The sequence below is a fragment of the Carcharodon carcharias genome (genome assembly GCF_017639515.1).
Source record: "Carcharodon carcharias isolate sCarCar2 chromosome 37 unlocalized genomic scaffold, sCarCar2.pri SUPER_37_unloc_1, whole genome shotgun sequence".
NCBI lineage: Eukaryota > Metazoa > Chordata > Chondrichthyes > Lamniformes > Lamnidae > Carcharodon > Carcharodon carcharias.
In genome coordinates, this window is record NW_024470758.1 from 879,431 (window position 1) to 900,584 (window position 21,154).

Consider the following 21,154-nt stretch of genomic DNA (forward strand, 5'->3'; position numbering starts at 1 on the left):
TAGGGGTGAGTTCCCTCCAGTGCCCTGGGGCTAATATTTATCGCTCAACCAACACCACTAAAAAAAACACAGGTTATCCAGTCATTATCACATTGCTGTTTGTGGGAGCTTGCTGTGCACCGATTGGCTGCTGCATTTCCTGCATTGTAAAAATACTTCATTCGCTGTAAAAACCCTTTAGTCCTGAGGTCATGAAGGGTGCTATAAAAAGCAAAATCATTCTTTAATCTGATCTGATACACTGAGTCACACAGAGCACACCGCAGAGTGAGTTGGTAGTGGGTAGTCTTGCTACAACCACACAGGACATTGGTGAGACAACACTCAAAACACCGTGCACAGTTTTGGTCTCCTTACTTACAGTTCAGAGAAGGTTCACTCAGCTGATTCCTGGGATGAACGGAGGCTCGTCTTATGAGGTAAGGTTGAGCAGGTTGGGCCTGTATGCACTGGAGTTCAGAAGAGTGAGAGGTGATCTTATTGAAACAGATAAGAATCTGAGGGGGCTTTGACAGGATGGCTGCTGAGAGAATGTTTCCCCTAGTGGGGGAATCTAGAACGAGGGGGCACAGTTTCAAAATAAGGGGTCTCCCACATGAGGTGGCGAGGAGGAGGAACTTATCCTCTCTGAGGGTCGTGAGTCTGTAGAATTCTCTCCCCCAGAGAGCAGTGGAGGCTTGGTCACTGAATGTATTCAAGGCTGAGCTAGATGGGTTTTTGATCGACAAGGGAGTCGAGAGTTATGGGAGGGGACAGATAGGAAAGTGGAGTTGAGGCCACACTCAGATCAGCCATAATCTTATCGAACGGGGGAGCTGATTGCTGGGCCGAATGGCCTTCTCCTGCCCCTATTTCTTATGACCTTATGAGTTGTGAACAACCAATTGCTGACCCAGGAAGTAATTACGACAGTCCAACACCTTAATTATGTCTAAAAATGTCTTAAACCCATAGCCTTCGCGCTCAAGAGGCAAGGACTGGGCAACACCCGATAAGCTGCAAAAGCCTTGCATTCATATAGTGCCTGGAATGTAATAAAATGTCCCAAGGTGCTTCGCAGGGGCATTGGAACACAAAGTTTTAACCCTGAGTCACCTAAACAGTTATTAGGACAGGCGACCAAAACCTCGGTCAAAGAGGTTGGCTTTATGGAGCGTCTTCAAAGAGGGGAGAGAGGCAGAGAGGTTTAGGGAGGAGATTCCAGAGCTCTGGGCCCCCCCAGGCAGCTGAAGGCATGGCCGCCCAATGGTGGAGCGATGGGAATCAGGGGATACTCAAGAGGCTGGAATTAGAGAGCGCAGAGACCTCGGAAGGTTGTGGGGCTGGAGGAGGTTGTAAAGATAGGGAGGGGGAGGCGAGGCCCTGGAGGGATTTGGAAACAAGGGTGAGAACTTTAAACCTTAACCCTTAAGTCAGCAAGCAAAGGGGGTGATGGGCGAATGGGACTGACTTGAGAATTGGGAGATGGGGCAGCAGAGTTTTGGATGATGTCAGGTTTACAGAGGGTAGAGTGAGAGAGTGCGGAGTGTGAGACATTCACGGACTTTGGAGAGGAAAGCGAGGTTGGAGATGGGGCGCTAGCGGACAGCGCCAGTGGGATTCTCCTTAGAGCAGAGAAGGTTGAGGGGGAGATTTAATCGAGGCGTCCGAAATCATGAGGTGCTTTGATAGGGCCCGGGTGAAGTTGGGGGGGCGGGGTGGGGGGTGGGGGAGCAAACTCCGGGGCCTGCGGGCTAGGTGGGGGGAGGCCTGGGCTCACTGTTTCAAACAGAGATCTTACGTCGTCCAGCCAGAGCTTCAGACCTGACAGACCAGCTTAAAACAAGCAAAACCATCAGGCGAAATGTTCAGATTTTGTTTTACGGCCAGCATCAGTGTCAGTTTCACCGAGTGGCTGCGCGGCTGATTCCGAACTTCAGGCTGCTTCGTGGTTCCCTTTTTTCTTTTGTCTTTAAAAGTCCGCCGGAAAACTGCGGAACTGCCCTTCCTAGAGGGCGGTGCCCAGAAGGTCAGCTGCTGCCAAGAGAGTGTTCTCCATTCAAACACGGCAAAATAAAATCCCTACAATTGAATGCTGTGTGCGTCGGGGGAGGGGGAAGGTTGGTGGGGTTGGGGGTGTCGGGGGGGGGGAGTCGAAGAGGGGTTTGAGGGGAGGCTCAAGGGTTGGTGGTGAGATTGGAGGGGGGTGGTTGGGGGGAGATTGGTGGGATGGCGGGGAGGAGATTGGTGGGTTGGGGTGGGAGGTTGGATGGGGGTTGGGGGTTGGGGGGTGGGGGAGGTTGGGGGATGGGCAGGAGGTTGGATGGGGGTTGGGGGGTGGGGGAGGTTGGGGGATGGGCAGGAGGTTGGATGGGGGTTGGGGGAGGTTGGGGGAGTGCGCAGGACTTCAGATGCGGGTGGGGGGAAGCTGGGAGTGCGGCGTGGGGGGGGAGATTGGAGGGGGGTGGGAGGGAGGTTGGGGGATGGATAGAGGCTGTGAGGGAGGTTGGATGGAGGTGGGTGGGAGGTTAGTGAGGGTTGTTGTAACAGATTTTGGTGCGGGGGGGGGGTGGGTTTGGGGGGGTGGGAGATTGGGGTTGTCACTTTTAAGGTTTAGTACCGGAAAACTGAATACTATATGCTTCTCCAAATTCCCTCTTGAGTTTAAATCAGTGAGTAAATAGCAGTCTAAATGTGTACTGTGCCCTGAAGTAGACACAATTTTGAGGACATGCGGCATTGATGTAGCAGGAGCTTGAGAATCCTGGGCCTCATCAAAATCAGTGTAAGAAACTTTCAACCGGGAGTGATGCAAAACAAGGTGTTGATTCACTCTCGGCCGGTTTATTGTTCTTACAAAGCCTGGGGATGAAATCCCTCTTTGTCACCGAGAGATTGTTCAAAGAAAGGTTTTACAAATCTCTACTCCAACCTAGTTTCACCCCGCCCTGCACCATCCTGTTTAAAATCTAGCAGAAGGTGGTCACGCTGTGGGATTAAAATTTCTCTGGGGGAAGGGGATGTGGGGAATATTCCCGATCATCCATTGTACCTCTGGTAAAAGAAAAATCCATTCAAATCGCAGAGAAGCAGCATAAAGGGTCTTTACAGAAATCCAATCCTATGACTTCAGTGCTTCTAGAAATTATTTCTGTCAGTCACACCCCAGCGATGGTGACAGACAGTTAACTGCCAAGCACCGCTTGAACTTTGAACCTGGTAGCTTGACTCTGATTGGTCAAGGGACTGCCCTGAGGAATGTGTCAGTGAATGGCTGTCACTTATTTTGTTCTGTAGCATATGGACATGGTGACAGGAAATTCATATTTAGGGGAAAGATTCAATACTTGCAGCCCAGATAATCTGCACAAGATCTTTCTCTGTAGAAGAATTGGAATACTTCCTCTTACCTGGGTGTTTGATATTATTCAACATAATTATTTCATGCAAGCGGTATAATTGGATTCTAGTGTAACAGTATTCTCACAAGGTATGAAGATCAAATGACTCCAGACCAACAAAATGGAGTGATTGAACAATATGCCTCTTCTCTGTCATTGGGAAGCATTGGAGCCCTCAGGTGTCTCTGTGCAACATGATTTTTTTAAGAGAACAAGATAACAAAGACTGAATGGTTCACAATTGTATCTTTATTTTATTGATCAGCAAGTCTGAACACCCCACTGATTGTTGCTTCTCACTACAATATACTTTCAATATCCACTATGCAACACAACCTTCCCACAATAGTTCAATGCCTGAAAAAAACTCATAACAAGCAGCAAGATAGAGTGGGGTAATAGGTAAGCAGACAAAAGGACAAGGTTGCAGTCAATGGAACAGATCCTTGAGAATCATGTGCGGTTTAAAACAAGTTACAGATTCACTATGCCCTGGCAATCTCACCCCACAAAGCCCACTCACAGTAAACTTTCATTGGCACTAAAATAAACAGAACTCCAGCCATGATTTCACCCTCTGTTCGCAAGATAAATATGGAAGTCCAAAGCCATCTAGCCCAACTCATATCATCCATTCAGAATGACATACAAACACACATCTTAGGAGCAGGAGTAGGTCATTCGGCCTCTTGAGCCTGCTCTGCCATTTGATAACATTGACTACATTTATACTAGTGACTGCAATTCAAAAGTACTCAATTGGCTGTGAAGCGATTTGGGACGTCGTGAAAGGAGCTGCATCAATGTAGGTTTTGCCCTTCTTTCATTACACCTGCATGCAGGAGGCAGAGTGATGTAGCAATGGTGAAATTGGAAGCCCAATGCTGAGTCTCCAAGGATAATCAATCACAGAGCAATCAACTGACAAATTACAAAGAAATCACTACATTTGCAGAAGAATTCAACTCTCTAGCTCATACAACCTTACCATTCCGACTCCTCTGGCACCAACCCAATGTCGTACAATTGTGTTGTACACTGCGAATTTATAGCCTATCCACAGGCACCGTATGATGCCGCATTACATTTGTACTAAGTAAATGTGCAAATAGTATTTTTTTAAAAACCTTCTAATTGTTGTTTGAGGCGTGAGAGAAACAGGCAAATTTAAGTGGGAAAATGTAATTGATAAATAAGAATCACCAACAGAATAAAAGATATGATGGCAAATTCTAACACTGTGTTATATCATTGCTGCTCTTAATATTAATGACCCTTGCTACATCTTTATTGGATGATATTTGTATCTAGATGTAAACGATGGGTGTTATCATTTTACTTGGACCTTTCTGCGATTGTTTGGTGAATCAATTGGTGAATACTGAAAGGGGGAAAAATATCATGTATGATTGTGGGGGGCGGGGGTTATAGTGGGGAGTGGGGGTGGGGGAATAAGGGGCCCAGAAACAAGAGGAGCACCCGGGGCCTGTGATTTCTCTCTCCCTGGCCCTGGATTTCGATAGAGTAAATAAGGAGAAGCTGTTTCCCCTGGCATGTGGTCCAGGCATAAAGATAAAGCAATTGGCAAAAGAGCTGGATGGAAAACGAGGAGGAGTTTCTTCAAGCAGAGGGTTGATGAGATCGGGGACACTTTTAGCTGAAGGAGTGGCGGAAACAGGCTTAAGAGGGACTTTGGAAAGGCAACTGGACATGGAGCTGAAGGGGACCAACTGACAGGATCATGGGGAAAAAGCTGGGCAGTGAGGCTAAATGAGATAGCCCTTTCAAAGAGCCAGCCGAGATACGAGGGGCTGAATGGCCTCCTGCTGTTCTGTAAAGTTCCATCTTGGTATTCTACAATTCTAGATTGCAGTCCTGTTTTCTCAGATGGTTTGCAAGATAAGATGTAGTGACAGTTGTTGCTCTGCAGCTTCTACATGTGGTAGATCTTAGATTGTATCTCTCGGCAGTGCCTGTAGAACCCTGCAACCTACAATCAGCAGTTCCTGTAGAGCCCTGCAACCCACACCACCATCACCCACTGCTCCCCAACCCCTTCAAAACAAGTGTTGGTAAATTATGCACCCCCTCCTTTCCTCTCCATCCCCACCCCAAATCTCACCTCCCTTCCATCTGTGTGACCCTCGACCATGTGCGCATCCCCTCCCCCAGTTCTCTCTCATCCAATCTCTGCCTCCCAGCCGGACAATCTCCAGGAAAGGAAGGACAAGCCTACATTTCTATAGCGCCTTCTGCAGCCTCGGGACATCCCAAAGCGCCTTGCAGCCGATGAAGTGTTTCTTGGGGTGTAGTCGCTGCTGTGATGTAGGAGAGGCAGCAGTCAAGTTGCGCACAGCAAGATCCCACAAACAGCAATGTGACGATGACCAATTTTCTTCAGTGATGCTGATCGAGGGCACCTGAGGGATCTCCTCACACCCCCTCCCCCACACCCACTGCCCTCCCCAACCCTGCTCTTCTTCCAATATTGTCCGTGGGATTTTTTTTTACATCTGCCCGAGGGGGCAGATGGGGCATTGGTTTAATGTCTCATGCGAAAGGTGGCACCTCTGACAGCGCAGCACTCCCTCAGCACTGGCACCAGGAGTGTCGGCCTGGATTATGGGCTCAAGTCTCTGGGGTGGGACTTGAACCCACGACCTTCTGTCTCGGAGGTGAGGCGGAGCCAAGGAAGACTGAGGTGATGGCATGTTATCATTTCTGCTCCTCAGTAACCTTACTTCGACTATGAGGATGGATTGGATAAAATGGGGCTGTTCTCTTTAGAGAAGTGAAGTGGAGATTGGGTAGAAGCGTTCCAACTCATGAGGGATCTGGACAGAGTCGATAGAGAGAAGCTGTTCCCATTGGTGGAATTATTGAGAACCAGGGGGCACAGATTTAAGGAAATTGGAAAAAGAATCAATGGCGACATGAGGAAACTTTTTCACGCAGTTAAGTTCTGGAATGCAGATTTTGAGAGTGTGATGGAGGAAGGTTTAACTGAAGAGGACTTAGATTGTTTTACCAGGATGAAGGTGCAAGGTATTTACACTTGGAGACAATGGCAGTAATCTCTGAGTTCATAATGGGTAGACTCTGAGTCTCCCAAAGCACCAGAAAGGTGTTGGTGGTATCGGGTGGTAAACAGTTGTGCTGTAAACTGTTCACTTACTTCTAGGATGAAAGGGAGTTGGGGAGTGGGTGGGGTCAAGGATAGCTAATTAACATTTCTACCTAGATACTAGACTAATGTGTTTCATGTTGCTGTGGGGAAAAGGGCAGAGGAAGTCATTTCAGGTTACAGGCTTCCCTACAAATCAGTGGATACCAAGTCAGCAGTTTGCTGTGCTCAGCAGAGAGAAAAGGCTGCTTGATGTTGCAAGATTCCACAGCTGGATGCAGGAGGGAGACGGGCTCCAGTTGAAGAGGTGCATCCTGCCTCCATCTACCGATTCTGGGAGATTCACCCTGGCTTGTCCAGGAATCCTTTGAACAGGCACTACTGCCGGTATTGGATTGAAGGAGCTCTCTGAAAACTGAGGAGAGAACCTGGAGACAATCGTTCAGCAAAGCTGGGATAGGGGAACCCACTGGAAGTGGGAGCAACTGTGGACTGTTTGCTATAAGGGCTGTAATTCTGTAGAGGGTGAGAAGTGTGTTAAGTATAAAAGAGGAACATTCCTTTCTGTACTTCAAAGTAGAAGTTGCCTATAACGAGAAAATGTGCTTAGTCAAGGTTTCGTTAGTCATTTGTTACAGTAAAGGTATTGAAACGCGAAATCTTGTCCATTCTCTGATTCCGCGGCTCATTCTTTCAGTGAACAACTGGATGCTTGAATTATTTTTCAAAAGTTATCAGTCTTTCTGGAGATGGTAAGGGTGCAGAATTCCAAAGATTCACAACCCTCTGGGTGAACATTAACTCTGTTTCTCCCTTCACAGAGGCCGCCTGACCTGCTGAGTGCTTCCTGCGTTATTCTGCTCATTAGTTCAGATTCCCAACATTTTGCTCTCATGTTCGTGTCCAATCGAGCAACGTGCATTTGCTGAACTCACCACAGATTCGAAATTATTCCCTTGGTTGCTATCTTGTCATCTGCGATGAAGATAATTCAGTTGTTTAATGATGACTCACTATTAATTTGGAAAGCAGCTTGCTCAATCACAGAGCAGTGACAGAATTGATAAACTGATTGGGTGCAGGATGGCTCCACTGAAATCCAATTAAAACTTCAGCTTCATGTTATCTAAAGATAGCAGCGCCTCACGTCAAAGTGTCTACTGAGGGAGTGCTGCACTGTCAGAGAGTCAGTACTGAGGTTATGCAGCACAGTGAAAGTGATAACTGAGAGAGAGCAGCACTGTCGGCAAGTTGGTGCTGAGGGAGTGCTGCACTGTCACAGGGTCAGTACTGAGGGATTGCTTCACTGTCGGAGGGTCAGGACTGAGGGAGAGATGCACTGTCGGAGGGTCAGTACTGAGGGAGAGCTGCACTGTCAGAGGGTCAATACTGAGGGAGTGCTGCACTGTCACAGGGTCAGTACTGAGGGAGTGCGGCAATGTCGGATGGTCAGTACTGAGGGAGTGCTGCAATGTCGGAGGGTCAGTACTGAGGGAGTGCTGTACTGTCGGAGGGTCAGTACTGAGGGGGGGCTGCACTGTCAGAGGGTCAGTACTGAGGGAGTGCTGCACTGTCGGATGGTCAGTACTGAGGGAGTGCTGCAATGTCGGAGGGTCAGTACTTAGGGTGTGCTGCATTGTCGGAGGGTCAGTACTGAGGGAGAGCTGCACTGTCGGAGGGTCAGTAAAGAGGGAGAGCTGCACTGTCAGAGGGTCAATACTGAGGGAGTGCTGCACTGTCAGAGGGTCAGTACTGAGGGAGTGCTGCGATGTCGGAGGGTCAGTACTGAGGGAGTGCTGCACTGTCAGAGGGTCAGTACTGAGGGAGTGCTGCGCTGTCGGAGGGTCAGTAGTGAGGGAGTGCTGCACTGTAAAAGGGTCAGTACTGAGGGAGTGCTGCAATGTCGGAGGGTCAGTACTGAGGGAGTGCTGCACTGTCAGAGGGTCAGTACTGAGGGAGTGCTGCACAGTCGGAGGGTCAGTACTGAGGGAGTGCTGCACTGTCGGAGGGTCAGTACTGAGGGAGTGCTGCGCAGTCGGAGGGTCAGTACTGAGGGAGTGCTGCACTGTCGGAGTGTCAGTACTTAGGGAGTGCTGCTCTGTCGGAGGGTCAGTACTGAGGGAGTGCTGCAAAGTCGGAGGGTCAGTACTGAGTGAGTGCTGCGCTGTCGGAGGGTCATTACTGAGGGAGTGCTGCACTGTCAGAGGGTCAGTACTGGGGGAGTGCTGCACTGTCGGTGGGTCAGTACTGAGGGAGTGCTGCACTGTCGGAGGGTCAGTACTGATAGAGTGCTGCACTGTCAGAGGGTCAGTACTGAGGGAGTGCTGCACTGTCAGTACTAAGGGAGTGCTGCACTGTCGGAGGGTCAGTACTGAGGGAGAGCTGCACTGTCGGAGTGTCAGTACTGAGGGAGTGCTGCACTGTCGGAGGGTCAGTACTGAGGGAGTGCTGCACTGTCGGAGTTTCAGTAATGAGGGAGTGCTACACTGTCGGAGGGTCAGTACTGAGGGAATTTTGCACTGTCGGAGGGTCAGTACTGAGGGAGTGCTACACTGTCAGAGGGTCAGTACTGAGGGAGTGCTGCACTGTCGGAGGGTCAGTACTGAGGGAGTGCTGCACTGTCGGAGGGTCAGTACTGAGGGAGTGCTGCACTGTTGGAGGGTCAGTACTGAGGGAGTGCTGCACTGTCAGAGTGTCAGTACTGAGGGCGTGCTGCACTGTCGGAGGGTCAATACTGAGGGAGTGCTGCAATGTTGGAGGGTCAGTACTGAGGGAGTGATGCACTGTCGGAGGGTCAGTACTGAGGGAGTGCTGCACTGTCGGTGGCTCAGTGCTGAGGGAGTGCTGCACTGTTGGAGGGTCAGTACTGAGAGAGTGCTGCACTGTCAGACGGTCAGTACTGAGGGAGTGCTGCACTGTCAGTACTGAGGGAGTGCTGCACTGTCGGAGTGTCAGTACTGAGGTTATGGCGCACAGTTAAAGTGATAACTGAGAGAGCAGCACTGTCGGCAATTTGGTGCTGAGGGATTGCTGCACTGTCGGAGGGTCCGTACTGAGGGAGAGCTGCACTGTCGGAGGGTCAGTACTGAGGGAGAGCTGCACTGTCGGAGGGTCAGTACTGAGGGAGTGCTGCACTGTCGGAGGGTCAGTACTGAGGGAGTGCTGCGCTGTCGGAGGTTCAGTACTGACGGATTGCTGCTCTGGCGGAGGGTCAGTACTGAGGGAGTGCTGCAATGTCGGAGGGTCAGTACTGAGGGAGTGCTGCAATGTTGGAGGGTCAGTACTGAGGGAGTGATGCACTGTCGGAGGGTCAGTACTGAGGGAATGCTGCACTGTCGGAGGGTCAGTACTGAGGGAGTCCTGCACTGTCGGAGGGTCAGTACTGAGGGAGTGCTGCACTGTCGGAGGGTCAGTACTGAGAGAGTTCTGCACTGTCGGAGGGTCAGTACTGAGGGAGTTCTGCACTGTCAGAGGGCCAGTACTGAGGGAGTGCTGCACTGTCGGTGGCTCAGTGCTGAGGGAGTGCTGCACTGTTGGAGGGTCAGAACTGAGAGAGTGCTGCACTGTCAGAGGGTCAGTACTGAGGGAGTGCTGCACTGTCAGTACTGAGGGAGTGCTGCACTGTCGGAGTGTCAGTACTGAGGTTATGGCGCAAAGTTAAAGTGATAACTGAGAGAGCAGCACTGTCGGCAATTTGGTGCTGAGGGAGTGCTGCGCTGTCGGAGGGTCAGTACTGAGGGATTGCTTCACTGTCGGAGGGTCAGGACTGAGGGAGAGATGCACTGTCGGAGGGTCAGTACTGAGGGAGAGCTGCACTGTCAGAGGGTCAATACTGAGGGAGTGCTGCACTGTCACAGGGTCAGTACTGAGGGAGTGCGGCAATGTCGGATGGTCAGTACTGAGGGAGTGCTGCAATGTCGGAGGGTCAGTACTGAGGGAGTGCTGCACTGTCGGAGGGTCAGTACTGAGGGGGGGTGCACTGTCAGAGGGTCAGTACTGAGGGAGTGCTGCACTGTCGGATGGTCAGTACTGAGGGAGTGCTGCAATGTCGGAGGGTCAGTACTTAGGGTGTGCTGCATTGTCGGAGGGTCAGTACTGAGGGAGAGCTGCACTGTCGGAGGGTCAGTAAAGAGGGAGAGCTGCACTGTCAGAGGGTCAATACTGAGGGAGTTCTGCACTGTCGGAGGGTCAGTACTGAGGGAGTTCTGCACTGTCAGAGGGCCAGTACTGAGGGAGTGCTGCACTGTCGGTGGCTCAGTGCTGAGGGAGTGCTGCACTGTTGGAGGGTCAGAACTGAGAGAGTGCTGCACTGTCAGAGGGTCAGTACTGAGGGAGTGCTGCACTGTCAGTACTGAGGGAGTGCTGCACTGTCGGAGTGTCAGTACTGAGGTTATGGCGCAAAGTTAAAGTGATAACTGAGAGAGCAGCACTGTCGGCAATTTGGTGCTGAGGGAGTGCTGCGCTGTCGGAGGGTCAGTACTGAGGGATTGCTTCACTGTCGGAGGGTCAGGACTGAGGGAGAGATGCACTGTCGGAGGGTCAGTACTGAGGGAGAGCTGCACTGTCAGAGGGTCAATACTGAGGGAGTGCTGCACTGTCACAGGGTCAGTACTGAGGGAGTGCGGCAATGTCGGATGGTCAGTACTGAGGGAGTGCTGCAATGTCGGAGGGTCAGTACCGAGGGAGTGCTGCACTGTCGGAGGGTCAGTACTGAGGGGGGGTGCACTGTCAGAGGGTCAGTACTGAGGGAGTGCTGCACTGTCGGATGGTCAGTACTGAGGGAGTGCTGCAATGTCGGAGGGTCAGTACTTAGGGTGTGCTGCATTGTCGGAGGGTCAGTACTGAGGGAGAGCTGCACTGTCGGAGGGTCAGTAAAGAGGGAGAGCTGCACTGTCAGAGGGTCAATACTGAGGGAGTGCTGCACTGTCAGAGGGTCAGTACTGAGGGAGTGCTGCGATGTCGGAGGGTCAGTACTGAGGGAGTGCTGCACTGTCAGAGGGTCAGTACTGAGGGAGTGCTGCGCTGTCGGAGGGTCAGTAGTGAGGGAGTGCTGCACTGTAAAAGGGTCAGTACTGAGGGAGTGCTGCAATGTCGGAGGGTCAGTACTGAGGGAGTGCTGCGCTGTCGGAGCGTCAGTACTGACGGATTGCTGCTCTGGCGGAGGGTCAATAATGAGGGATTGCTGCAATGTCGGAGGGTCAGTACTGAGGGAGTGCTGCACTGTCGGAGGGTCAGTACTGCGGGAGTGCAGCAATGTCGGAGGGTCAGTACTGAGGGAGTGCAGCACTGTCAGAGGGGCAGTACTGAGGGAGTGCTGCTCTGTCAGACGGTCAGTGCTGATGGAATGCTGCACTGTAGGAGGGTCACTACTGAGGGAGTGCTGCACTGTCGGAGGGTCAGTACTGAGGGAGTGCTGCACCGTCAGAGTGTCAGTACTGAGGGAGTGCTGCGCTGTTGGAGGGTCAGTACTGACGGATTGCTGCTCTGGTGGAGGGTCAGTAATGAGGGATTGCTGCAATGTCGGAGGGTCAGTGCTGAGGGAGTGCTGCACTGTCAGAGGGTCAGTACTGAGGGAACGCTGCACTGTCGGAGGGCCAGTATTGAGGGAGTGCTGCACTGTCGGAGTGTCAGTGCTGAGGGAGTGCTGCACTGTCGGAGGGTCAGTACTGAGGGAGTCCTGCACTGTCGAAGGGTCAGTACTGAGGGAGTGCTGCACTGTCGGAAGGTCAGTACAGAGAGAATGCTGCACTGTCAGAGGGTCAGTACTGACGGATTGCTGCTCTGGCGGAGGGTCAGTAATGAGGGAGTGCTGCAATGTCGGAGGGTCACTAATGATGGAGTGCTGCGCTGTCGGAGGGTCAGTACTGAGGTTATGGCGCACAGTTAAAGTGATAAATGAGAGAGAGCAGCACTGTCGGCAATTTAGTGCTGAGGGATTGCTGCACTGTAGGAGGGTCAGTACTGAGGGAGAGCTGCACTGTCGGAGGGACAGTACTGAGGGATTGCTGCACTGTCAGAGGGTCAGTACTGAGGGAGTGCTGCACTGTTGGAGTGTCAGTACTGAGGGAGTGCTGCTCTGTCGGAGGGTCAGTACTAAGGGAGTGCTGCAATGTCGGAGGGTCAGTACTGAGGGAGCGCTGCGCTGTCAGTAGTGAGGGAGTGCTGCACTGTCGGAGGGTCAGTACTGAGGGAGTGCTGCACTGTCGGAGAGTCAGTACTGAGGGAGTGCTGCAATGTCGGATGGTCAGTACTGAGGGAGTGCTGCACTGTCGGAGGGTCAGTACTGAGGGGGTGCTGCACTGTCGGAGGGTCAGTACTGAGGTTTGTTGCACTGTCGGAGGGTCAGTACTGAGGGAGTGCTGCACTGTCAGAGGGTCAGTACTGAGGGAGTGCTGCACTGTCAGTGGGGCAGTACTGAGGGAGCGCTGCTCTATCAGAGGGTCAGTGCTGATGGAATGCTGCACTGTAGGAGGGTCAGTACTGAGGGAGTGCTGCACTGTCGGAGGGTCAGTACTGAGGGAGTGCTGCACCGTCAGAGTGTCGGTACTGAGGGAGTGCTGCACTGTCGGACGGTCAGTACTGAGGGAGTGCTGCAATGTCAGAGGGTCAGTACTGAGGGAGCGCTGCAATGTCAGAGGGTCAGTACTGAGGGAGTGCTGCTCTGTCGGAGTGTCAGTGCTGAGGGAGTGCTGCACTGTCGGAGGGTAAGAACTGAGGGAGTCCTGCACTGTCGAAGGGTCAGTACCGAGGGAGTGCTGCACTGTCGGAGGGTCAGTACTGAGGGAGTGCTGCGCTGTCGGAGCGTCAGTTCTGACGGATTGCTGCTCTGGCGGAGGGTCAGTAATGAGGGATTGCTGCAATGTCGGAGGGTCAGTACTGAGGGAGTGCTGCACTGTCAGAGGGTCAGTACTGAGGGAGTGCTGCACTGTCGGAGGGTCAGTACTGCGGGAGTGCAGCAATGTTGGAGGGTCAGTACTGAGGGAGTGCAGCACTGTCAGAGGGGCAGTACTGAGGGAGTGCTGCTCTGTCAGACGGTCAGTGCTGATGGAATGCTGCACTGTAGGAGGGTCACTACTGAGGGAGTGCTGCACTGTCGGAGGGTCAGTACTGAGGGAGTGCTGCACCGTCAGAGTGTCAGTACTGAGGGAGTGCTGCACTGTCGGAGGGTCAGTAGTGAGGGAGTGCTGCGCTGTTGGAGGGTCAGTACTGACGGATTGCTGCTCTGGCGGAGGGTCAGTAATGAGGGATTGCTGCAATGTCGGAGGGTCAGTGCTGAGGGAGTGCTGCACTGTCAGAGGGTCAGTACTGAGGGAACGCTGCACTGTCGGAGGGCCAGTATTGAGGGAGTGCTGCACTGTCGGAGGTTCAGTGCTGAGGGAGTGCTGCACTGTCGGATGGTCAGTACTGAGGGAGTCCTGCACTGTCGAAGGGTCAGTACTGAGGGAGTGCTGCACTGTCAGAGGGTCAGTACTGAGGGAGTGCTGCAATGTCGGAGGGACAGTACTGAGGGAGTGCTGCACTGTCAGAGGGTCAGTACTGAGGGAGTGCTGCTTTGTCAGAGGGTCATTACTGAGGGAGTGCTGCACTGTCAGAGGGTCAGTACTGGGGGGGTGATGCACTGTCGGTGGGTCAGTACTGAGGGAGTGCTGCACTGTCGCAGGGTCAGTACTGAGAGAGTGCTGCACTGTCAGAGGGTCAGTACTGAGGGAGTGCTGCACTGTGAGTACTGAGGGAGTGCCACACTGTCGGAGGGTCAGTACTGAGGGTGTGCTGCACTGTTGGATGGTCAGTACTGAGTGAGTGCTGCACTGTCGGAGGGACAGTACTGATGGAGTGCTGCACTGTCGGAGGTCAGTACTGAGGGAGTGCTGCACTGTCGGAGGGTCAGTCCTGAGGGAATGTTGCACTGTCGGAGGGTCAGTACTGAGGGAGTGCTGCACTGTCATAGGGTCAGTACTGAGGGAGTGCTGCACTGTAGGAGGGTCAGTACTGAGGGAGAGCTGCACTGTCGGAGGGTCATTACTGAGGGAGTGCTGCACTGTCAGAGGGTCAGTACTGAGGGAGTGCTGCACTGTCGGAGGGTCAGTACTGAGGGAGTGCTGCACTGTCGGAGGGTCAGTACTGAGGGAGTGCTGCACTGTTGGAGGGTCAGTACTGAGGGAGTCCTGCCCTGTCAAAGGGTCAGTACTGAGGGAGTGCTGCACTTTCAGAGGGTCAGTACTGAGGGCGTGCTGCACTGTTGGAGGGTAAGCACTGAGGGAGTGCTGCACTGTTGGAGGGTCAGTACTGAGGGAGTGCTGCACTGTCGGAGGGTCAGTACTGAGGGAGTGCTGCACTGTCACAGGGTCATTACTGAGGGATTGCTACACTGTCGGAGCGTCAGTACTGAGGGAGTGCTGCCCTGTCAGAGGGTCAGTACTGAGGGAGTGCTGCACTGTCAGAGGGTCAGTACTGAGGGAGCGCTGCACTGTCGGAGGGTCAGTGCTGAGGGAGTGCTGCACTGTCAGAGGGGCCGTACTGAGGGAGTGCTGCACTGTCGGAGCCTCATTACTGAGGGAATGCTGCACTGTCAGAGGGTCAGTACTGAGGGAATGCTGCACTGTCAGAGGGTCAGTACTGAAGGAGCGCTGCACTGTTGGAGGGCCAGTATTGAGGGATTGCTGCACTGTCAAAGGGTCAGTACGGAGGGAGTGCTGCACTTTCGGAGGGTCATTGCTGAGGGATTTTTACACAATCAGAAGGACAGTACCGAGGGAGTGCTGCCCTATCAGAGGGTCACTACTGAGTGCGTGATGCACTGTCAGAGGGTCAGTACTGAGGGAGTGCTTCACTGTCAGAGTTTCAGTACTGAGGGAGTGCTGCAATGTCGGATGGTCAGTACTGAGGGAGTGCTGCACTGTCGGAGGGTCAGTACTGAGGGGGTGCTGCACTGTCGGAGGGTCAGTACTGAGGTTTGTTGCACTGTCGGAGGGTCAGTACTGAGGGAGTGCTGCACTGTCAGAGGGTCAGTACTGAGGGAGTGCTGCACTGTCAGAGGGGCAGTACTGAGGGAGCGCTGCTCTATCAGAGGGTCAGTGCTGATGGAATGCTGCACTGTAGGAGGGTCAGTACTGAGGGAGTGCTGCACTGTCGGAGGGTCAGTACTGAGGGAGTGCTGCACCGTCAGAGTGTCGGTACTGAGGGAGTGCTGCACTGTCGGAGGGTCAGTACTGAGGGAGTGCTGCACTGTTGGAGGGTCAGTACTGAGGGAGTGCTGCAATGTCAGAGGGTCAGTACTGAGGGAGCGCTGCATTGTCGGAGGGCCAGTATTGAGGGAGTGCTGCTCTGTCGGAGTGTCAGTACCGAGGGAGTGCTGCACTGTCGGAGGGTCAGTACTGAGGGAGTGCTGCGCTGTCGGAGCGTCAGTTCTGACGGATTGCTGCTCTGGCGGAGGGTCAGTAATGAGGGATTGCTGCAATGTCGGAGGGTCAGTACTGAGGGAGTGCTGCACTGTCAGAGGGTCAGTACTGAGGGAGTGCTGCACTGTCGGAGGGTCAGTACTGCGGGAGTGCAGCAATGTTGGAGGGTCAGTACTGAGGGAGTGCAGCACTGTCAGAGGGGCAGTACTGAGGGAGTGCTGCTCTGTCAGACGGTCAGTGCTGATGGAATGCTGCACTGTAGGAGGGTCAGTACTGAGGGAGTGCTGCACTGTCGGAGGGTCAGTACTGAGGGAGTGCTGCACCGTCAGAGTGTCAGTACTGAGGGAGTGCTGCACTGTCGGAGGGTCAGTAGTGAGGGAGTGCTGCGCTGTTGGAGGGTCAGTACTGACGGATTGCTGCTCTGGCGGAGGGTCAGTAATGAGGGATTGCTGCAATGTCGGAGGGTCAGTGCTGAGGGAGTGCTGCACTGTCAGAGGGTCAGTACTGAGGGAACGCTGCACTGTCGGAGGGCCAGTATTGAGGGAGTGCTGCACTGTCGGAGGTTCAGTGCTGAGGGAGTGCTGCACTGTCGGATGGTCAGTACTGAGGGAGTCCTGCACTGTCGAAGGGTCAGTACTGAGGGAGTGCTGCACTGTCACAGGGTCAGTACTGAGGGAGTGCTGCAATGTCGGAGGGTCAGTACTGAGGGAGTGCTGCACTGTCAGAGGGTCAGTACTGAGGGAGTGCTGCTTTGTCAGAGGGTCATTACTGAGGGAGTGCTGCACTGTCAGAGGGTCAGTACTGGGGGGGTGATGCACTGTCGGTGGGTCAGTACTGAGGGAGTGCTGCACTGTCGCAGGATCAGTACTGAGAGAGTGCTGCACTGTCAGAGGGTCAGTACTGAGGGAGTGCTGCACTGTGAGTACTGAGGGAGTGCCACACTGTCGGAGGGTCAGTACTGAGGGTGTGCTGCACTGTTGGATGGTCAGTACTGAGTGAGTGCTGCACTGTCGGAGGGACAGTACTGATGGAGTGCTGCACTGTCGGAGGTCAGTACTGAGGGAGTGCTGCACTGTCGGAGGGTCAGTCCTGAGGGAATGTTGCACTGTCGGAGGGTCAGTACTGAGGGATTGCTGCACTGTCATAGGGTCAGTACTGAGGGAGTGCTGCACTGTAGGAGGGTCAGTACTGAGGGAGAGCTGCACTGTTGGAGGGTCATTACTGAGGGAGTGCTGCACTGTCAGAGGGTCAGTACTGAGGGAGTGCTGCACTGTCGGAGGGTCAGTACTGAGGGAGTGCTGCACTGTCGGAGGGTCAGTACTGAGGGAGTGCTGCACTGTTGGAGGGTCAGTACTGAGGGAGTCCTGCCCTGTCAAAGGGTCAGTACTGAGAGAGTGCTGCACTTTCAGAGGGTCAGTACTGAGGGCGTGCTGCACTGTTGGAGGGTAAGCACTGAGGGAGTGCTGCACTGTTGGAGGGTCAGTACTGAGGGAGTGCTGCACTCTCAGAGGGTCAGTACTGAGGGAGTGCTGCACTGTCACAGGGTCATTACTGAGGGATTGCTACACTGTCGGAGCGTCAGTACTGAGGGAGTGCTGCCCTGTCAGAGGGTCAGTACTGAGGGAGTGCTGCACTGTCAGAGGGTCAGTACTGAGGGAGCGCTGCACTGTCGGAGGGTCAGTGCTGAGGGAGTGCTGCACTGTCAGAGGGGCCGTACTGAGGGAGTGCTGCACTGTCGGAGCCTCATTACTGAGGGAATGCTGCACTGTCAGAGGGTCAGTACTGAGGGAATGCTGCACTGTCAGAGGGTCAGTACTGAAGGAGCGCTGCACTGTTGGAGGGCCAGTATTGAGGGATTGCTGCACTGTCAAAGGGTCAGTACGGAGGGAGTGCTGCACTTTCGGAGGGTCATTGCTGAGGGATTGTTACACAATCAGAAGGACAGTACCGAGGGAGTGCTGCCCTATCAGAGGGTCAGTTCTGAGGGAGTGATGCACTGTCAGAGGGTCAGTACTGAGGGAGTGCTTCACTGTCAGAGGGTCAGTACTGAGGGAGTGCTGCACTGTCGGAGGTTCAGTACTGAGGGAGTGCTGCATTGACGGAGGGTCAGTACTGAGGGAGTGCTGCATTGACGGAGGGTCAGTACTGAGGTTGTGCTGCACTGTCGGAGGGTCAGTACTGAGGGAGTGCTGCATTGACGGAGGGTCAGTACTGAGGGAGTGCTGCATTGACGGAGTGTCAGTACTGAGGGAGTGCTGCATTGACGGAGGGCCAGTACTGAGGGAGTGCTGCGTTGACGAATGGTCAGTACTGAGGGAGTGCTGCTTTGACGGAGGGTCAGTACTGTGGGAGCGCTGCAATGTCAGAGGGTCAGTACTGAGGGAGTGCTGCATTGATGGAGGTTAATTACTGAGGCTGTGCTGCACTGTTGGAGGGTCAGTACTGAGGGAGTTCTGCACTGTTGGAATCTCTGTACTGGGGGAGTGCTGTGCTGTCAGACGGTCAGTACTGATGGAGTGCTGCACTGCTGGAGGGTCAGTACTGAGTGAGTTCTGCACTGTTGGAGGGTCAGTACTGAAGGAGTGCTGCACTGTCGGAGGGTCAGTACAGAGGGAGCGCTGCAGTGTCAGACGGTCCGCACTGATGGATTGCTGCACTTTCACAGGGTCAGTACTGAGGTAGCGCTGCACTGTTAGAGGGTCAATACTAAGGGAGAGCTGCTCTGTCGGATGGTCAGCACTGAGGGAGTGGTGCAATGTCGGAGGGTCAGTACAGAGGGAGTGCTGCACTTTCAGACGGTCAATACTAAGGGAGTGCTGCATTGTCGGAGGGTCAGCACTGAGGGAGCGCTGCAGTGTCGGAGGGTCATTACTGAGGGAGTGCTGCACCATCAAAGGGTCAATACTAAGGGAGTGCTGCACTGTCGGAGAGTCAGGACTGAGGGAGTGCTGCACTGTCAGGGGGGTTCAGCACAGAGGGAATGCTGCACTGTCAGGGGAGTTCAGTACAGAGGGAGTGCTGCACTGTCAGATGTGCTGACGTTCAGATGAAACGTTAAACATATCCCCTTCTACCCTCTCGGATGATGGTAAATTATCCACAGTCACTATTTCAGAGAGGGGCCGGGGAATTATCGATGGCGTCCGAAACATTATTTATCCATCGACCAACCTCCAGCTCATTAGCACATTGAGGACTGTGGGATCTTGCTCTGTGAAAAATGGCTGCCACATTCCCTTCGTGACATCAGTGTCTACACTTCAAAAAGGTACCTCATTGGCTGTGAAGTAGTTTGTGATGTGCTGAGGAGTGAAAGGCGCTATAGAAATGCAGGTTCTCTTTTTTATAAAGTGAATTGTTAGTTTGTCTTTAGCGACCCTGGGTTTATCGGGGGTCAATGTTGCTGGTAAAGGATTAAAATTTAACTTCCATTGGCTTCCATGGGGGGGTTTCTGAGGGGAAAGAGTGTCACAGTCACAGGAGCACTGAGAGATTACAGATTAAAAAACGAGGAAGGAGTTTGCAACTCTTTGTTGTCGAAATGATGATGCCAATTTGTAAAGACAATGACTGTTTTTTATTGGGTGTTCGATGATTTGATAACCGTCTGTATCTTCAGCTCTCTATTGGTCATCGGGCTGAAGGGGGTGGGTGAGGGATGGAGGAGGAGTGTCCTCATTAAAGTATAAAGGACCCAGTCAGTTCCAGCTGCCGGTATCTGACTGACGCACTGGGTGGGTAAGTGACCGACACGGGGCAGACGGGACAGGGTGAGGGAGCCAAGTGGGCATCAGTTCATGTGGCTCTCGGGTGGGGAGTGACTTGATGCCCTGTGGCAATGTCGGAGGGTCAGTAAAGAGGGAGTGCTGCACTGTCAGAGGGTCAGTACTGAGGGAGTGCTTCACTGTCAGAGGGCCACTACTGAGGGAGTGCTGCACTGTCAGAGTGTCAGTATTGAGGGACTGCTGCACTGTCGGAGGGGCAGAACTGAGGTAGTACCGCACTGTCAAAGTTTCTCCGCATGTAGTCCCGCATTGTGAAAGTGCCTACTAATTGAGTGCAGCACTATCGGAGAGTAGTACTGAGTGTGTGCCGCACTGGTAAAGTATTAACTGCGGGAGTGCTGCACTTGAAAAATGTCTACTGAGAGAGAGCAAGACATTCGACGAGTTGGTGCTAAGGGAATGATGCACTGTCAGAGGATCAGTACTGAGGGAGTACTGCACTGTCAGAGTATCAGTACTGAGGGAGTGCTGCACTGTCGGAGTGTCAGTAATGAAAGAGTGCTGCACTGTCAGAGGGTCAGTACTGAGCAAGTGCTGCACTGTCAGAGGGTCAGGACTGAGGGAGTGCTGCACTGTCAGAGTGTCAGTACTGAAGGAGTGCTGCACTGTCGGAGGGTCAGTACTGAGGGAGTGCTGCACTGTCGGAGGGTCAGTACTGAGGGAGTGCTGCACTGTCGGAGGGTCAGTACTGAGGGAGTGCTGCACTGCTGGAGGGTCAGTACTGAGGGAGTGCTGCACTGTCAGAGGGTCAGTACTGAGGTTGTGCTGCACTGTCGGAGGGTCAGTACTGAGGGAGAGCTGCAATGCCGGAGGATCAGTACTCAGGGTGTGCTGCACTGTCGGAGGGTCAGTACTGAGGGAATGCTGCACTGTCAGAGGGTCAGTACTGATGGAGTGCTGCAGCGTCGGAGGGTCAGTACTGATGGAGTGCTGCAGCGTCGGAGGGACAGTACAGAGGGAGTGCTGCAGTGTCGGAGGGTCAGTACTGAGGGAGAAATGCACTGTCGGAGGGTCAGTACTGAGGGAGTGCTGCACTCTCAGAGGGACAGTATTGAGGGAGTGCTGCACTGTCAGAGGATCAGTACTGAGGGCGTGCTGCACTGTTAGAGGGTCAGTACTGAGGCAGTGCTGCACTGTCAAAGGGTCAGTACTGAGGGAGTGCTGCACTGTCGGAGGATCAGTACTGAGGGAATGCTGCACTGTCAAAGCGTCAGTACTGAGGGAGTGCTGCACTGTCAAATTGTCAGTACTGAGGGAGTGCTGCACTGTCAAAGGGTCAGTACTGAGGGAGTGCTGCACTGTCAAATTGTCAGTACTGAGGGCCTGCTGCACTGTCGGAGGGTCAGTACTGAGGGAGTGCTGCACTGTCGGAGGGTCAGTACTGAGGGAGTGCTTCACTCTCAGAGGGTCAGTACTGAGGGAGTGCTGCACTGTCGGAGGGTCAGTACTGAGGGAGTGCTGCACTGT

At 53.3% G+C, this 21,154-nt stretch overlaps 1 protein-coding gene across 3 annotated transcripts in view; it reads left to right on the top strand.

Annotated features, from left to right (window-relative positions):
• Window positions 1–259: 259 nt before the first annotated feature.
• The window catches only part of LOC121274599 (cathepsin L-like), a 75,614-nt gene continuing 54,719 nt past the window's right edge, over window positions 260–21,154 (top strand). Inside the window, exon 1 of one of the 3 annotated variants that reach the window (XM_041181937.1) lies at window positions 260–419. In XM_041181937.1, the coding sequence (XP_041037871.1) occupies window positions 396–419 (24 nt within the window). In that variant the 5' untranslated portion in view covers window positions 260–395. Of the gene's footprint in view, window positions 420–19,571; window positions 19,641–21,154 lie in introns of those variants that run through there. The other 2 variants (XM_041181934.1, XM_041181935.1) reach the window with 2 other exon arrangements.